General features: G+C 41.6%; 1 protein-coding gene across 1 annotated transcript in view; it reads left to right on the top strand.

The window, feature by feature from the left end:
* tmem178bb (transmembrane protein 178Bb) overlaps positions 1–13,623 on the top strand; it is a 39,198-nt gene extending 25,575 nt beyond the window's left edge. The window contains exons 3-4 of the mRNA XM_088989210.1: positions 8,228–8,365; positions 10,540–13,623. Coding sequence (XP_088845336.1) covers positions 8,228–8,365; positions 10,540–10,790 — 389 coding nt within the window. The 3' untranslated portion in view covers positions 10,791–13,623. The remainder of the gene's footprint in view (positions 1–8,227; positions 8,366–10,539) is intronic.
* The last annotated feature ends 2,110 nt before the right edge of the window (positions 13,624–15,733 follow it).

The following is a 15,733-nucleotide window of genomic DNA, read 5'->3' as shown; positions in this document are numbered from 1 at the left end:
TAGCGGCTAAAAGCTTTGAGTATCTCTCATCTCCAGCATTGCTACTCTCACCGCCTTCCCATGGCTAATGCTTCCTGTTCTGCTTTTATATCAGTCAAACCACTTTTTTTGGGGGGGGGGGGGGCATGCACCAGCGTCGCTCGCTCAGCAACTTGGCATCATCCTTGGAAAGATTAAGAAAATCCTCTCTCCCAAAAAAGAAAAAAACGCCAATGCTTAGCAATGTTGTAATAATGCTGTGCGCTGACTGGCTGTCACAGCCTCTGCAGCATGCTCGTCTCCACTAAGCTGTACTCCAAATTTCGAAAGAGCAGTAAACTGTGTGTTAGCGGAGAAATATGTCATTCCGCTTGGCAGGGAAGGAAATCTTCCCGTGGCTCCATATTTGGCAATTTCTCATGTGGGATTGCCAAGCCAGAGACTTGAATTCATCCTTTGATTGTCGTCATTAACCTTCATTCTTCGTATTCATTCCTCTGCTAATGCAATTTCTTTACAGCTGGTTCCAAAAAAAAGTGTTTGAGAACTTCACGATAAGATCCCGTAATACTGTGAAGAATATTCATCATATGCAGTGTTTGTAGTGGAGGGTGACGGTGCCAATCCATCTGGTGTAGCGACGGTTTCTAGGATATAAGGGGCGGGAGTTGATGAGGGTATTGGGGAGGCTCTGGGTTTCGTCAAGAATGCCTCGATTTGAGTAAATGTTAGCAATTCAAACATTTGCAAGTCAGTTCTTCCAGGTGGCGTCTGAAAATAACGGACTATTTCCGTGCATGGCCGAGAAAGGCCGCCGACAAACCGAAAGAGTGGTCGGATTAAACAGGTCTTTGGGTGTCAATATATAATAAGACATTGGCTCAAAAATCTCCAAAAAACAGAACCCTATGACAAAACTGAGAGCCACATGGCTGAGAGCCATTTTTGGAGTCGAGCAGGAGTGGACATTTAACATGTGGCTTGAAGTTACAGATGTTCTGTCCTTAAGACTAGTCATCCAAGTCATCCAATCCGTATCAGTGTTGATTACAGCGAGGACTGACATCAGGTAATCCCATCCGAAGCCTCCGGATGGGCCAGGAGAGCCCATCCGTCGCCTTGTCTATCTTGTCTAAGCATCGGCACGATCTGCTAGTTGGACAGGTCCAACATGTCCATGATGCCTGGAGAACGCCCCTGTTGTCCCATTCTTGGTAACCTCTGTCACGTTCTGGTTGGCGACCAATGGGTGGCACTGTATGCTCCGCCTGCAGCTTCACAGTTGTTTGCCAAGATCTGTTCCAATGTGGCGGTCCAAAGGTCCACCCGGCTCCTGGCGGTGCACGTCCACATTGAGCCATCCTTCGTCGCGTGTTTCATGGAATCGAGACACATTCACGTCCACGACGAGCCGTGCCACATCTACGTCAGGCCAAGACGCGTTCTCAGCAGGCCGTCCTCAGCAGGCCGTTCTCAGCAGTTTCCACCATGTGCCTGGCAGTACACGTCCACGTTGAGCTATGCTTCGTCGAATGTTTGGTTGAATAGAGTCACAACCGCATCCACGACGAGCCGTACTGCGTCCATGTCAGGCTGAGACCTGTTCCCATCAAGCCGTCTTCCTGTTCCCTGGTGAGGCAAGAGTTGCCGTTACCTTCTGGTTCCTCTGTATCCTGGTGAGGCAAGGGTTGCCCTCTCCTTCTCGTTCCCTTGCAAGGCACCCTGCTCCTACCTCATGCCTGCTTTTTTGGAGTATACCACCATCACCACCACATTGACGTCCACAACGAGTTGTGCCACGTCAACGTCCATGTCAGGCTGAGACCCATTCAAAGCAGGCTGTCCAAAGCTTCCACCCTGTTCCTGACGGTGCACGTCCACGTTGAGCCATGCATCCTCGCGAGTTTTTTGGAATCGAGTCACATTCACGTCCAGACCGAGCCATTCCACTTCCACGTCTAATACAATTTGTCAAATACACCCTGCTCCGCCCTCCTTCCTGCATTTTTGGAGTCCACCACCATCCACCATCTCTTGCGTTCGTGGCAACCTCACTCTGAAGGTGAATGGCCAAGGCCGTGGGTGAAAAACGGGGCGCATTTGTGACTCGGCTAATAAGGCACGAGCGGATGTCGATGGCATCCACTCATCCCCCTCGTCACACCCAGAGTCTTCCTCGCCCCCCTGCTATCTTGTGTAATTTGATTTTGCCACTCTATTGTTTCGTCCCCTGTGGCAGTCGACATGGGTAATGAAATTAGGCTCGATTCCTCAACCCCCCTACCGACTAGCTGTGGATGCTGTGACAAGGCCACATGCATACAATAGCAACGGTACAAATTGTGTTGCCCCTCTGACACTTCTACTTACCCATGCCCAGTCACTCTCATCCCACGGACATTGAGCATCAAGCTTAATCACAATGTATACGCTAAGAGCTGAGCTGAATGGAAAAAATAGTGATAGATACATGCTAGGGGATGCTCCGGAAGTGGTTTTGACATTTCATCGCAAGGGCCGGCAGAACCCGATGTTTCTTTGTGGCGGTCCCACGCTCTACCGAGCGCTCTTCAGTTTCTAATTTAGCCCCCAGGGCACCATAACGAATGCAAATTACACTTCCATAACCATTATTTTTTCACACTTTTCAAAGGGGAGCCGGTTGTTTGCTCCATTGACGAGTCGTTGAGTTCGATGATACCATGGGGGAATTGAATAGAGCGCAGATCTCTGCCAAGGTGGAAACGATTGCCGTCTGCATACCAAAGCATTGCGAGTGGGGGTTATGGAAGATTTCCTGTTCCTTCGAGAGCAATCAGCAAGTAGAGAAAATACATTCCTTTCTAATAATCATCAAAACATATTGCAGTTGCAGCTTCCCAACTCCGTGGCTTTCCGTTGAATTTCGTCCGTTTGAATTGCTGCTCCTTTTGTTTTGACTGATGGCTTTTTCCTCGTCAGTCCTCCGCAAGCGTGGGAAGCATTCGCCTTTTTCGATCCAATTAAGAAAATTACACCAGCGCAGTGATTTTTAAGAATAATATTTAGTCGAGCCATTGGGCTGTAATTAAATGGAAAAGCGGTAGCAAGTTGAACAATGGAACCTATTAGGCAGCGGGGGAAAGAATGGCGCCCCTGTTGTATGCTGATATCGTAAACAAGCTGACAGTTACTACCCAAATTCATTCACAAAGCGAAATTGTGAACGTCTATGGTCAAATGTCGGGTTTTTATTAATCAAGCGGGGTACACTCTGATGAATAATAATTATTTTTTACTAACCAATCATATCTTAACCATTTCATGCACCACGTGACCTGATAATATGATAAGCTCTCCACTGTTGAGACCACTGTCCCTGAAAGAGTTCAAATATCACCCTCCTTTATGCAGTTTTACATCACGTCTTTCCAGCTCGTCTGTTCGGATGTAGCTACGAAGAAACTCGTCTTTTACGATATAAAGCTGCGCCTTTGAATCTGTGGTTATCTCTGAATCCAACCTGACTGCAAATACACATCTGAGCACTGTTGATAGTGAGGTCGAGTTTGATTTGGTGTATGTCATCATAAAACAAACAAACAAACAAAAAAAATAAATATAACAATAAATTAACAAAAGGCCTAATGTAGCGTACATAAATGAGACATCTTTGGGTGCTCATTTGTCACACTGACAGTGGCAAATTCGCAAGCCAGGAGCCACAGCGTGTGGTGCATTCGCATATTTGCTGAAGAGTTCCTGCTTACAATACGCTAGGCACCTATCCTGACCCTTTCATATGACAGACCAGAACACCCATCCGTTTATATGGCCGATTTCACATTTTAAAAAAACAATAAGCTAAATCATGGCATTAATCCACAATATGGGGCACAAAAGCCTTCAAGGGGCATTCAGGGGGAAAACGCCGTTTTTGGCGCATTTGCAAAACCTGCAAAACCAAACGATAACACTAAACAAAATTCAAGATATAAATAATGGTTTTGTTTTGGAATCTGTCAAGCTCCTGATGCTATTTTAATGGTATGGCTATGACAAACCTGAGTGCAAGTGGGCCTTTGTGGCTGGCAAATATAACGTTGGGTTAGCAACCACATTTAGAATCAATTGAGTGACAAAATATGCAAAAAAATTTACTGAAACTGTCCTCCGATCAAATTTGTGCAAATCCGCTCATGCGTATTTCTTGGGGACATCCATTTCCAAAACAAAACACTGCCATATCCATGTAGCGTTAAATCTCTTGTGCGTTGTGGGGACCAACACAATTTCCACCCGGGTGATTTAAAAAAAAGACAGAAAAAAAATGCAAAAATAAACGACAGGAGTTATTACGTGCACACAGATTGCTTGTCGCTTCCTGGGTTCTTACAAGGGGAGGAGTATTAGGGGCGGTGGGGCACAAAATGCATGATCGCGCATACAAAATCTCAGCTACGCTAGCTAGGACTTCCAGTTCCCGGATAGGTAGTCGAATACACGGGGCACGTACGTGTCGCACATTTGTGTAGTGAGTCGACAAGAAATGGCTCATCGCTGCTTCCGGGGAGTTGAGCATTTGTCACGTCTCTAGCAAAAAAAAAATGTTTTAAATAAGTGAAAGCAGCAAGCGTGAACATCGCCGCGGTAAGAACGGTGAACTGGAAACGCAACGGTTATTCCGTCTGACTCACCTTATCCTCGCATTGCGCTACAGATTTACAGCTCAACTCGCAACAAGGTCTGTCTGCATTTGCTTTTTGTTTGCCTTTGCTATGCCGTGCTGCTCTGGCAGTGCGTCGCATCATTGAGTGCAAGAATTGCAAAATATTGCAAATAAAACATCTTGACTTCAAGACGTCCCGCGGAGTTCTCAAGCCGGTCCGCAGTGTGGGAAATGGACATGCAACATACTTGGGCCTACAGGCGAGAGTGCCGAAAAATACAGCGCGGTTTTAGCATTTCATTCAACATCCAACCTGAGAGATGTCAAAAACACTCTCAAAGGGCGTAATTGCATCGATTGTGAGCTCCGACAATTGACAATTGCAATTCGCAACAGCCTAAAAACTTTAAGTCGGCAATTTCACGACGATATATGTGAAAAATACCCATGATTAACTCAGGGTTTATTCTTCCAAGAACGGAAACGTAAGATTCTGCTTTTGTGTCACTTGTAGCATGTTGGCATCAAAGCATCAAATATCCATACAATTTATCAACTCATTTAGTAGTTTAGAGTATAAGCCTTGTAGCTCACTATTTTACTTTTCAGGAAATGTTAATAACAGTTTACTTACCTTAGTGGCTTACCTTTCCTTCTGAACCGACGCATTCCGATGATCCACTATACCAAAATTTTACTATTACTATGATTTTATTTACTATTTTACTTTGTCACAGTCGAGGAATGATCCAGACAATGTATAACGTATCCCAATGCCACCGAACGCTCCGTATGGAAACCCGAATTCATTTCAACTCATTTCTGAGTTCATACTTTGAGTACTCTGGACTGGATTTGCATGTTGAAAACACAGCATTCCCTTTCAATCAGAAATGCTCCACGGCAGCTAAGCGTGTTTACCCAAACATTCCGTCCACTACTGGATTTTTATTTCCCAGCGACTGACAGCTCAGCCAGTGGTCCTGTCATTCTGTCCTTTTCCTGATTGCGTTCCTGCGACTCGGCATGTCACCAAAATGCTGACACAGGCGCCTGGAGACGTGTATCCCCTTCTTAATCCACATCCCAACCAAACTCCTTCTCCCTCTGCGTTTCATTGGTTCTGTTTATACCTGCAGCAACTCATGGCAGATTTACCATGTAGGTGTGTTTACTCGCGGTCGGAATCAAGAGTTGTCGCCACCTCGAAGACGAGGTCAACAGAAATTGGGAAGAGCTAGCCTAGCTAGTTCTCCGACAGCTTTCCGTTGCACTTATTTTACGTTCCTGGTGCCACCGTGAACCCTCGGACATTGTTCCAAGGCAATTCCGTCATTCGTTTGTGTTTACTGCGCTTCTCAATCATTTTTGATCAAAAAGTACCAAAATGGCAATAGGTTGAACTTTAAAGAGTTAAATACTACTGAACCGCGGTTTTCATTCAACGCGGCACCGAAACGGCGTTTGCACAGCAAACTCTTTGTTCCCACTGGCGTCGGAATAACGGTGAATGACAATCGATGTGCTGCATCAGTGCTTTTGTGCCGACCTGACAAAGAACGCAAGGTTGTTTCTTTTGCCGCCTCCTGTCAGCGAACACGTTGAGTATGATGTATTGTTCTCATCTAGAAACTACTTTTTTGTTTTGGGTGGTGGGCCACTGATTTTTCCCCAAACTGGCAGCGATATTGACATTTTGAAAATGAACAATTAGGACGCTTGTGTTTGTTTTTTAGGAGCTTTTTGTCGACAGACTTGCGGATCTCACAAAAACATATTTGAATGACTCGCGCATCTGGTTCACATTGGAGCCAGAGGAGCTGCAGTATACTGGAAATAACTGACCATCAAGTAAATGCTTAACACTCATTGTTCTGAATCGTCAACAAAAAGTACATTATTGAGGCTAAACAAAAAGGGGGCCAAGATTGACCCTTGAGGTACCCCACATGTCAAAGGACCAACAACTGATCCGATGTCAACATTGATATTCAGCAGCTCCTCTTTTTGACCATAACCACAATCAAAAGTAGATATATAGATGGATATTTAGTTTAGCTTTTCCTTCTTTTCACTGCACTATGGCAATCCCTGGCCTCAACCGGTCTCCTGCGGCTAATCCATCGCTAGTGGGAGGCAGATTTTTGTCTTTTCATGCTCACTGCGGGGTGTCATCATTTTCAACACGTCTCGCTCCTTCCCAAATGACTGCTTACGCAATTATTGTCAGCTGCGGGTCTTCTTCAATTGCTATACATTTATCCAAAACGCCGCAACGCTACAGCCTACCCAGCTGCTCAATAGATCTCATCTCATCTCATTTTCCGTAGCGCTTATTCCTCATTAGGGTCGCGGGGGGTGCTGGAGCCAATCCTAGCTGTCTTCGGGCACGAGGCAGGGGACACCCTGAATTGGTTGCCAGCCAATCGCAGTGCTCAATAGATTGCTTCCCTAAATTGGTATAACGCATTCGTTTCAATGATAAAAACATTTGTCGCATACTCACCACATATTCTTTGTAAAAACAAACCAAATTTGAGGATGCCCTCCCCCTCCGACACTCTGCCTGTGCAGGGGGGGTACGTAAAGTGCACCGAGGCTGCGGGGTCATGAACACGGTGTCGCACACCAGCGGAGGCGTGTCTTCCCCTGTTCTTCATTTATGCTCTCAGGGCAAATGTTTTGACCTTTTTCAGCCTTTCCTCTGACAAACAACATTGCCCCCCCCTACCCCACCCCATCGTACACACACCTCCTGGCACACTTGCTCACCCGTGACATTCTAATCTACTTGAAGAAGGAGGGTAGGACGCTGTGAGCGCTCTTATTTATTTATTTATTTTTGCCTTGGTGGTGCGAGCCTTGTCATTACGCACCCCCCCCCCCCCCCCCCTCCTTATGTGAGTGTGCACGCTGCTGCCCTTGTTCTTTTTTGACCTTGCGGTATCATCGTAGCAATATGGACTACATTCATTAATGCGCTACTGGAAGGAATATTTCAGAGGTTAAGATGACATCCCCTGACCTCCATCTTTACCTCCGCAAGCCATCTACCGTGTATGTTAGCGGGGATGTCACATGATGGTTCATAAAAGAACATAGAACACGCTATTTTCTTATGAGCTACAAATTTGAAGATTTTGAGACTAAAATACCCACAGAAATAGTTAGGAAACAGCTTTCTTTTTACAGGATGGCGGCAAAGCACTGCTTTATATGACGAGCGGCTACATGAAGCTTGTTTCTCCCTTGAGAAGGGTTTAGTGCTGCTGTTTTGGTGAGCAAATGGAGTTTATTTAGTAGCTTAAGATGGAAAGTTCGTTGGACGCTTCTTGGAGTTTCGCACACAGTTTAAGACGATTTATGGTGAAGATTTTCAAAACTCGAAACTCGTAATCCAGGAGATTTCTCATTCTTGGGAACGTCAGCTTCAAAGCGTACTTCCCGTTTCGTTTTGTTCAGCGGTAGATCATCTTCGATCATGTGTTACTTTGATCAACGTCGCTTGAGTAAAACTGTTCCAGTCCGAAATTTGAAAATAAATAAATAATCATACCTGGCTTTCGGTGTCATGTGACCAGTTGTACCGTGTGCCGGCAGATTTGCGGAGAATGACGGCCGGCTTCATGGGTATGGCGGTGGCCATCATCTTGTTCGGCTGGATCATCGGCGTGCTCGGTTGCTGCTGGGATCGAGGACTCATGCAGTACGTGGCCGGTCTGCTCTTCCTGATGGGAGGTGAGTCACACCAAAAGTCAGGCCATCGCCGACAATGACACAACGGCGATTTCAATCAGTGTAGTGGGGGCGTGGGGGTCAGAGATGTCTGTTATTATTTTATTGCGACTTCGGAATGACATACAAAACAAAACCTATCATCTCAATAATATACAAAACAAATTGCCCGTTGATTTCTGAATATTGGTTTGCTGTATCACAGTTTTGTGCCACCCTTTATTATATATATATATATATATTTCTTAATAAAAGCCATAAGATTTATTTTTTAATCGCAGTATGAGTTGTTGAAGGCTGGAGAGATTGAGAAATGTTTATTATCCATTGTTTTTTTAACAGTAAAAAAAATAAATAGATAATATATATATTTAATAACATTTTACAACTTTTTTAAAATTTATTAGAATTAGAAAGACTATGAAAGGCTTTCTGATTCTGATAAATTAAAAAAATAAAGTCCTAAAATGTTTCTCTGCATCTCCCTTTTATGCATTCAGTGCATAGAAAACGACAGAGCAATTTTGTTTTTAATTAGCTGCTTTCAGGTTTAAAATAAATAAATAATACATTAATAATAATAATAAATCAGTCCGTATCCATCCCAAAGCCGCCAAAATGAGCCACCGCGCACTTTTGTTCCCACATAAAATAGAAAACAGCCAGACAAAAGAACAACAATTAGCCCCCTGATGGCGAAGACAAAAATCAGAAAGAAAACAAATGAATATAAATACATTGTTTCCCTTCGGTTTAATTAAAGGAGACATTATGTTAAAAAAGACAAAAAAAGAGCCTATGTGATACAACCAAGAGGGATTTTTTTGTTGTTGTTGTAGATTATTCATGAAATAACAACCCATTTTGAAACCATAAAATAAAAAGCATGTACTGTATAAGATCCACCAGAGAGCAAAAATACGCCGAGTTTCACTGGCAAGTTTAATTTGTAATTTAGGTCAATGAACAAGGCATGCGGTGAAGCGCTGCAACCCCCGCGGAGGATTCTCGTGCCGGGCCGACGGTTTTTATATCCAACAGACCAATTAGGAGGCTGCAAGACAAGGCTCAGGCCACAGCGTCGAGGCACAATCCCAAAGAGGCGGGCCAATAAACTCATGTAGTGTTCCAAATGAGGCCAAATTTAGAAACAGCTGACTTGAACCGAATAAACAAATAAATAAATAGATGGATAAATAAATAAATAGATGGATAAATAATAAAAACAAATACATACATAAATACAAATACAAATACATACAAGCATAAATAAATAAAGTTTAAAACAATAAACAAATAAAAACATACATAATTAAATACATAATAAAAGTAAATAAATACAAACATACATAAACAAATAAATACACAAAATAAAAAATACATAGATTTAAAGATAAATAATAAAAACAAATACATACATATAAACACACAAATACAAATGTACATAAATAAATACATAAATATGCAAATAAATACATACATAAATATGCAAATAAATAAATGCATAAATAGATGGATAAATAATAAAAAACAAATACAAACACAGATAAATACAAACATAAATAAATAGAAATAAATACAAACATACATAAACAAATAAATACATATTAAATAAATAAATCCATAAATACTAAAAAATAAACATACATAAACAAATACATAAATAATACAAGGAAATAATTAAATATATACATAAATACATAAATAAATACAAAATATAGAGAGATTGATAAATAATTAAAACAAATAAATCCAAATAAATACAAACATACATAAACAAATAAATACATACATAAATAAACACATAAACCATATAAACATATAAATACATACATACATAAATAATACAAACAAATAAATACCTACATAAACAAATACATAATAAATACAAATAAATGAATACATGGATGGATAAATAATAAAAACAAAGAAATACATACACAAATAAATACATACGTAAATAAATATAAACAAATACGTAAATCAATGGCAGTTGCAGTGTCATGCACAAATGCGAGTTGAAATAAAGTACATGTGCAAGAACACAGACAAAAAATGGCAAACAAAAGATTGGCAACTGATTTTGGCACAAATGCAACTTGGGGACTTGCTGGTGGCAAAACTTGGCTGGTCACATCAACATGGCCTCATCTGTTTGTTTCTTTGTTTTGGGGCAGGCACCTTCTGCATCATCTCGCTGTGCACCTGCGTCGCCGGCATCAACTTTGAGCTGTCGCGCTACCCGCGCTACCTGTACGGCTTGCCCGACGACATCGGCCACGGCTACGGCTGGTCCATGTTCTCCGCCTGGGGTGGTCTGGGACTGACCCTCATCGCCGGCTTCTTCTGCACATTGGCGCCTTCCGTGCAGCCCATTCCGAGGTCCACTTGCCCCAAATCCCGACAAGAAAATGGCACCGTGTGCTAAACAAGCTCCTCCCACCACGACGCAGGAAAAAAAAATTCCAGTTTGTCCATCCGTCAATTTTTTTTTTTCTGTGTTTAAAAATGGGTGTTTAAATATCCGCTATATTGCAAAACAACAAAAAAATAGAGGTTTAAAAAAAGAAATATGATCAAAAATGTGTACGTGCTTAATTGTTGTGGAGCTGGTGCGGTGCTTGAAAAGGACATCGAGAAGAAAAAATAAGCCAAAAGAAGAGGCTAAATTCTTTCACGAAGCCCTAAAATCGAACAAAGTCGTGACTTTTTTTGCTCCTTTCCGGATTTGTGGCCACTTGGGGGATCTTTGAAGACAAAAATCAACAAAACTGCCGCCACTCCAACTGCCCAAGGAATATTCCAGAGACAACCAGGGAGTGTCATTCCATCCCCACGCGTCAAGCGTGATATGACGATGCCATAGCCACCATTTTATACATTACTTTCCTTTTGATTATATTTTACTTTATTTTATTTACACAAAGCTATTCGCATTGTGAACAAACTGAACAAATGTGACTTTTTTTCCCATTCTAGTCATGAGAAGTACAAAGTCAATCTGAATTATGTGTGTGTGTGTGTGTGTGTGTGTGTGTGTGTGTGTGTGTGTGTGTGTGTGTGTGTGTGTGTGTGTGTGTGTGTGTGTGTGTGTGTGTGTGTGTGTGTATGTTGGGGTGCATAGGGAGTGTTGCGACAAGTCATCACAGGGGAAAAAAAAACATGTAAAAAAAATATCCTAAAGTCAAAAGCGGAGATAGAGAGATGCTATTTCAATGATGAAGCGGCTCAGGGGTCGATGCTAAAATCGGATTTCACAATCCCGGGGAGCCGCCTCACTCCGTCGTCTCGGAAAAGCACAATATTTTGCTGTATGGATGATTGAAAAGTCAACAAAGAAGAAAAAAAACAACCATAAAGGCCCAAAGAATCATTAGAATCATGCGCATGGTGGCATTTTAGCATTAGCATTTGGGTTCATTCATCTTTCGGGATCGCACAAGGACATCGCCTACCTGTTTTTTTAAATAGGTAGTCAAATGACTGTTCAAAAATCGTTTGGAAAAAGTTGTCTGAAATGTATGATATCGCTGATGGATGAAAAGTTCACTTTTTCGGTGGGCGCCGCCGTCGTAAGAATCTGACTCAAATTAGCATAATTCCAAAATGGTCCGCGGGCCTGAAATATCAATAATTAATTACGAAAAAATGAAAAACAATTCTCCTTTTCAATGCACAACGTCGCCGTTTGACCTTTGTTTTCAAAGCTAACGGCGTGTATAGTACTTACCACATGATGCGCATGATTGGCTAGTGCCAACATAGAGTGGAATTTCAAAATAAAAGTGCCCACTCCACCCCTACGCCCCACCCCCAAAAATAACAATAAAAAATATGTGACTTTGTAGAATTATCATGAGTTGGAACTTTTTTGACTTTCATTTGGGGGCGGCCATATTTTCTTGGACACAGGCCAGGGGGAGGGGGGGCAATTGAGCATGAAATTACTTTAACCCCTTAGGCGCCATGGCTGAAAATTGTGATGATGAAAAGGGATGCGATGACAAAATTCGAGTGGATCGATCAATAGATAGAGAGATCGAAATATAGGAAAAAAATCTAAATAAACAAGCACAAAGTTAAGGCCTCATCAATACGTTGGATCGAAAACAACAGAATGACTCGAACAGCGTGAAGGGAATAGATATCAACACAAAACTGTTTAAATGCAACCCTGACCAAAGATACTATCTTTGCACACATAACCCAAAATAAAAGTCATAAATAATAATCATAATTTAAAAAAAATAATAATAATTATAATAATAATAATAATACATTTCATTCATCAGCGCCTTTCAAAACTCTCAAGGTCACTTTACAGTTACAGGATAAGTTTTTCTGTGGGTGAGCAGCGGCAGCCACACGCGCCAGCGTTCACTCAACCCGGAAGCCAGCTAGATAGCTATCCTGCTAGATAGCTAATTGATAGCTAGCGATATAGCTAACAGATAGCAAATAGCTAGCCAACTAGATAGCCAGCCAGATAGCTAGCTAGATAGCCAGCTAGTTAATTTAGTGTGTAAAAGCACATCATCATGGCGGTTTGTTGCGCAAGGGTCAGCCAGAAAAAAAAAATCCAATTTGACGTACAGTAAAGTCTCGTTATATCGATATCGGTTATATCGATAGTACTGCTTATTACGATACTATTTCTATGAACGCAAGGAGAACATTTACATGCCGCAGGATCGGATATATATCGATAGTCCGGTTATATCGATATTTTTTCCGACTCCCGAGAATATCGATATAACGAGACTTTACTGTATCTAAAAGCCCAGTTTTTTTTAATTTAATTGTATTTTTTTATGTTTTTTTTTTTTTCAAAGTGAGCGATATTGCAACTAGCATAAGCGGAGCGAATCCAACATGATGTGTCAACTTTTTAACATGAGTAACGTCGTCTGTTGAGTGAACATCAAATAAGATTGGTGAAAAGAGAAAAGTAATAAAAGGAATAAAAGAAAAAAACAAATGTTCAACTGTGGAATGTAAACAGAATAAATCTCATCGGTGTGTTTACTAATGTTGATGTTTGTCGTCAATGCGGGTCGATTTCCCGCGTCGGTTTATTCTTCGGATTGGGAAAAGTGAAATAACGCTCCTTTCAACCACATACTACATATGAGGAAGACTTATTATGTGCAACTATGGACTCAAAATGGGGGCATTCACGTAATAGATATTATCAAACAATATACGGACCATATCAAGGCCCCACAAATCAATAAAAGAAAGACAACTGACCTTTTATTTTGGAAGTGCCTGGCAGAGGCGGTCATTGCATGTCACCATGTCCGCCATAAAAAACAAGGAAGCCTGCAAAAGATGAATCTATTAAACAATTTGTATGTATTTGAACTTATGACCATTTTGACTTAATGACCACTAAGTCGGAACGGAACTCGGTTGGAAATCGGATGTTACCTGTATTATAAATTATCTATCGATGAGAAGGTTTCTTCAGCCGTCATCTGTACAAATTTGAAGGTTTCGCTGACGAGGCCTCTTGGATATGCGGCGAAACGTCCGAAACCTTCAAATTTGTACAGATGACGGCTGAAGAAACCTTCTCATCGATGGACCACTCCTGTACGACTGAGAGCTTACACAGACATATAAATTATCTAGGAAAGAAAGCCAGTGTGTCATGTCATCCAATGCGGCTTATTGTTATGTATTGTAGTCTCTTTAGCGCAATTCCATCTAGTGGATGCGTAAAGCAACCGCAACCACGATTGTAGCTTCTATTCCATCCGCCTTTATAATGCGGTGCACACGAAATAGCCATCCAAAAGGGTGTACTGTAAAGGTGTACTTTTATTAGCAAGAACTGGAAAAAAAATACAAGTGACATGTAAACAAACACCTTATACTAAACATACGGCAAAATTAATTACGAAACAAATAGATACAGCTGCTGTTAAATAAGTGGTTTCAAGTAATTTGGAAAAATAGCCACTTTGCTGCTTTTCGACTGCTTTTGTTACCACATTTTGGCATCTTAGTGCGCTTGAACTATGTCGAAGTCCGTGGAGGAGCTTCATTTCGTTTTCCCATGGCCTTTTCTAAGCGCTTTGTGACAGTTTTAGCTGTTGTTAAAGCGATACATAAATCAATATGTATTGTATTGTATTCTCAAATAGAAAACGATGTTCTCCTGCCATTTTGTGGCAGCGACTGGTAATTGCAGTTTTCGGGGAGTGGGGGGGGAGGGGATCAATTATTTGCATATCGCCTTCTGTGCAGGGGCATGCGATTCAAAATCAAAATAGGATGCAAAGATGGCGTCGATGACTGACGCCGCCTAATTAATCTGCTGTCTCTTGCACCTTAATACGAACGCGACGAAGCGCCATGGTTGTAATCATTTTTTTGCGGCAGGTCTAATGAGGTTTCGTAGACAGCCAGGGCCTCACGAGGACCACAGCTTTCCTTGTTACCATGGTTCTATGAATAATAAATAGCAATTGACAGCATGATTGCTGGTTGACTCACTAATCTCCACAGTCGACTCCCGAAAAGAAGGCTAAAAAAACTGGGTATGAGGTGAGGGGGGGGCTGTTTTGAAATGTCATGATTCAAAGAATCAATTCTAAAGCGTCAATGACATCCGTTAGGTGGGTGAAATCGTTCGCTTCCTAATTTGTTGTTGTTGTCGTTGGGTCTGATGTCGTCAGTTACCTGCGAATGACATTATTGTGTTGATTTTTGTACCCTGGAGAGAAGAAATAACCATGAGCATTTTTTGTGTGTGTGCTAGCCATTATATAACTAGGATGGAGCTGCGTTCAAAATTCACCAATTTGTTTAGATTTTTTGTCAAATAGGAATGGGCACACACCTTCAGTGACTTATTAATATTTCCCTGACAAACCCCAACTATAATTGAGATGTTCTAGAAGACTACTACAGACATAAATTTTACTGTGTGGACAAAATGGAAGTCAGGGTGAGCACAAAGCCATTAGAACCTTCTAGAACATGTAGAAATGTCAAAGGAGCCATATTGGACTAAAAAAAATGTCATAAATTAAAGCTTTGTAATGGAAGCAAAACATGTTCTACGTGCCTATATTACCTTGCTATCAAAATGACACCGTTAGCTACAAATATACAATTAGCCGGAATATTTAAATATACTATAAATACTGTAATGTCCCTCAGCGTGACCGGATGTTACAATACTTTACATTCACCCTCCCGAAATCGACCGTTTATCGCACGCCGTTTACGTGTTATGAGAAGTACTTATGAATCGTGTTAACTATTTTAGCTCACGTTTACCGTTTTAAAAAAAACTTCTTTTGACCATTACACGAGGAAAAGTGGACAATGGTCATTTGTCAGTCAGGCATCCCGCCCTGC

This window comes from Hippocampus bargibanti, linkage group LG22 (genome assembly GCF_051943395.1).
Source record: "Hippocampus bargibanti isolate YZ-2025 linkage group LG22, ASM5194339v1, whole genome shotgun sequence".
Lineage (NCBI taxonomy): Eukaryota > Metazoa > Chordata > Actinopteri > Syngnathiformes > Syngnathidae > Hippocampus > Hippocampus bargibanti.
This window is presented reverse-complemented; position numbering and strand designations above follow the sequence as displayed.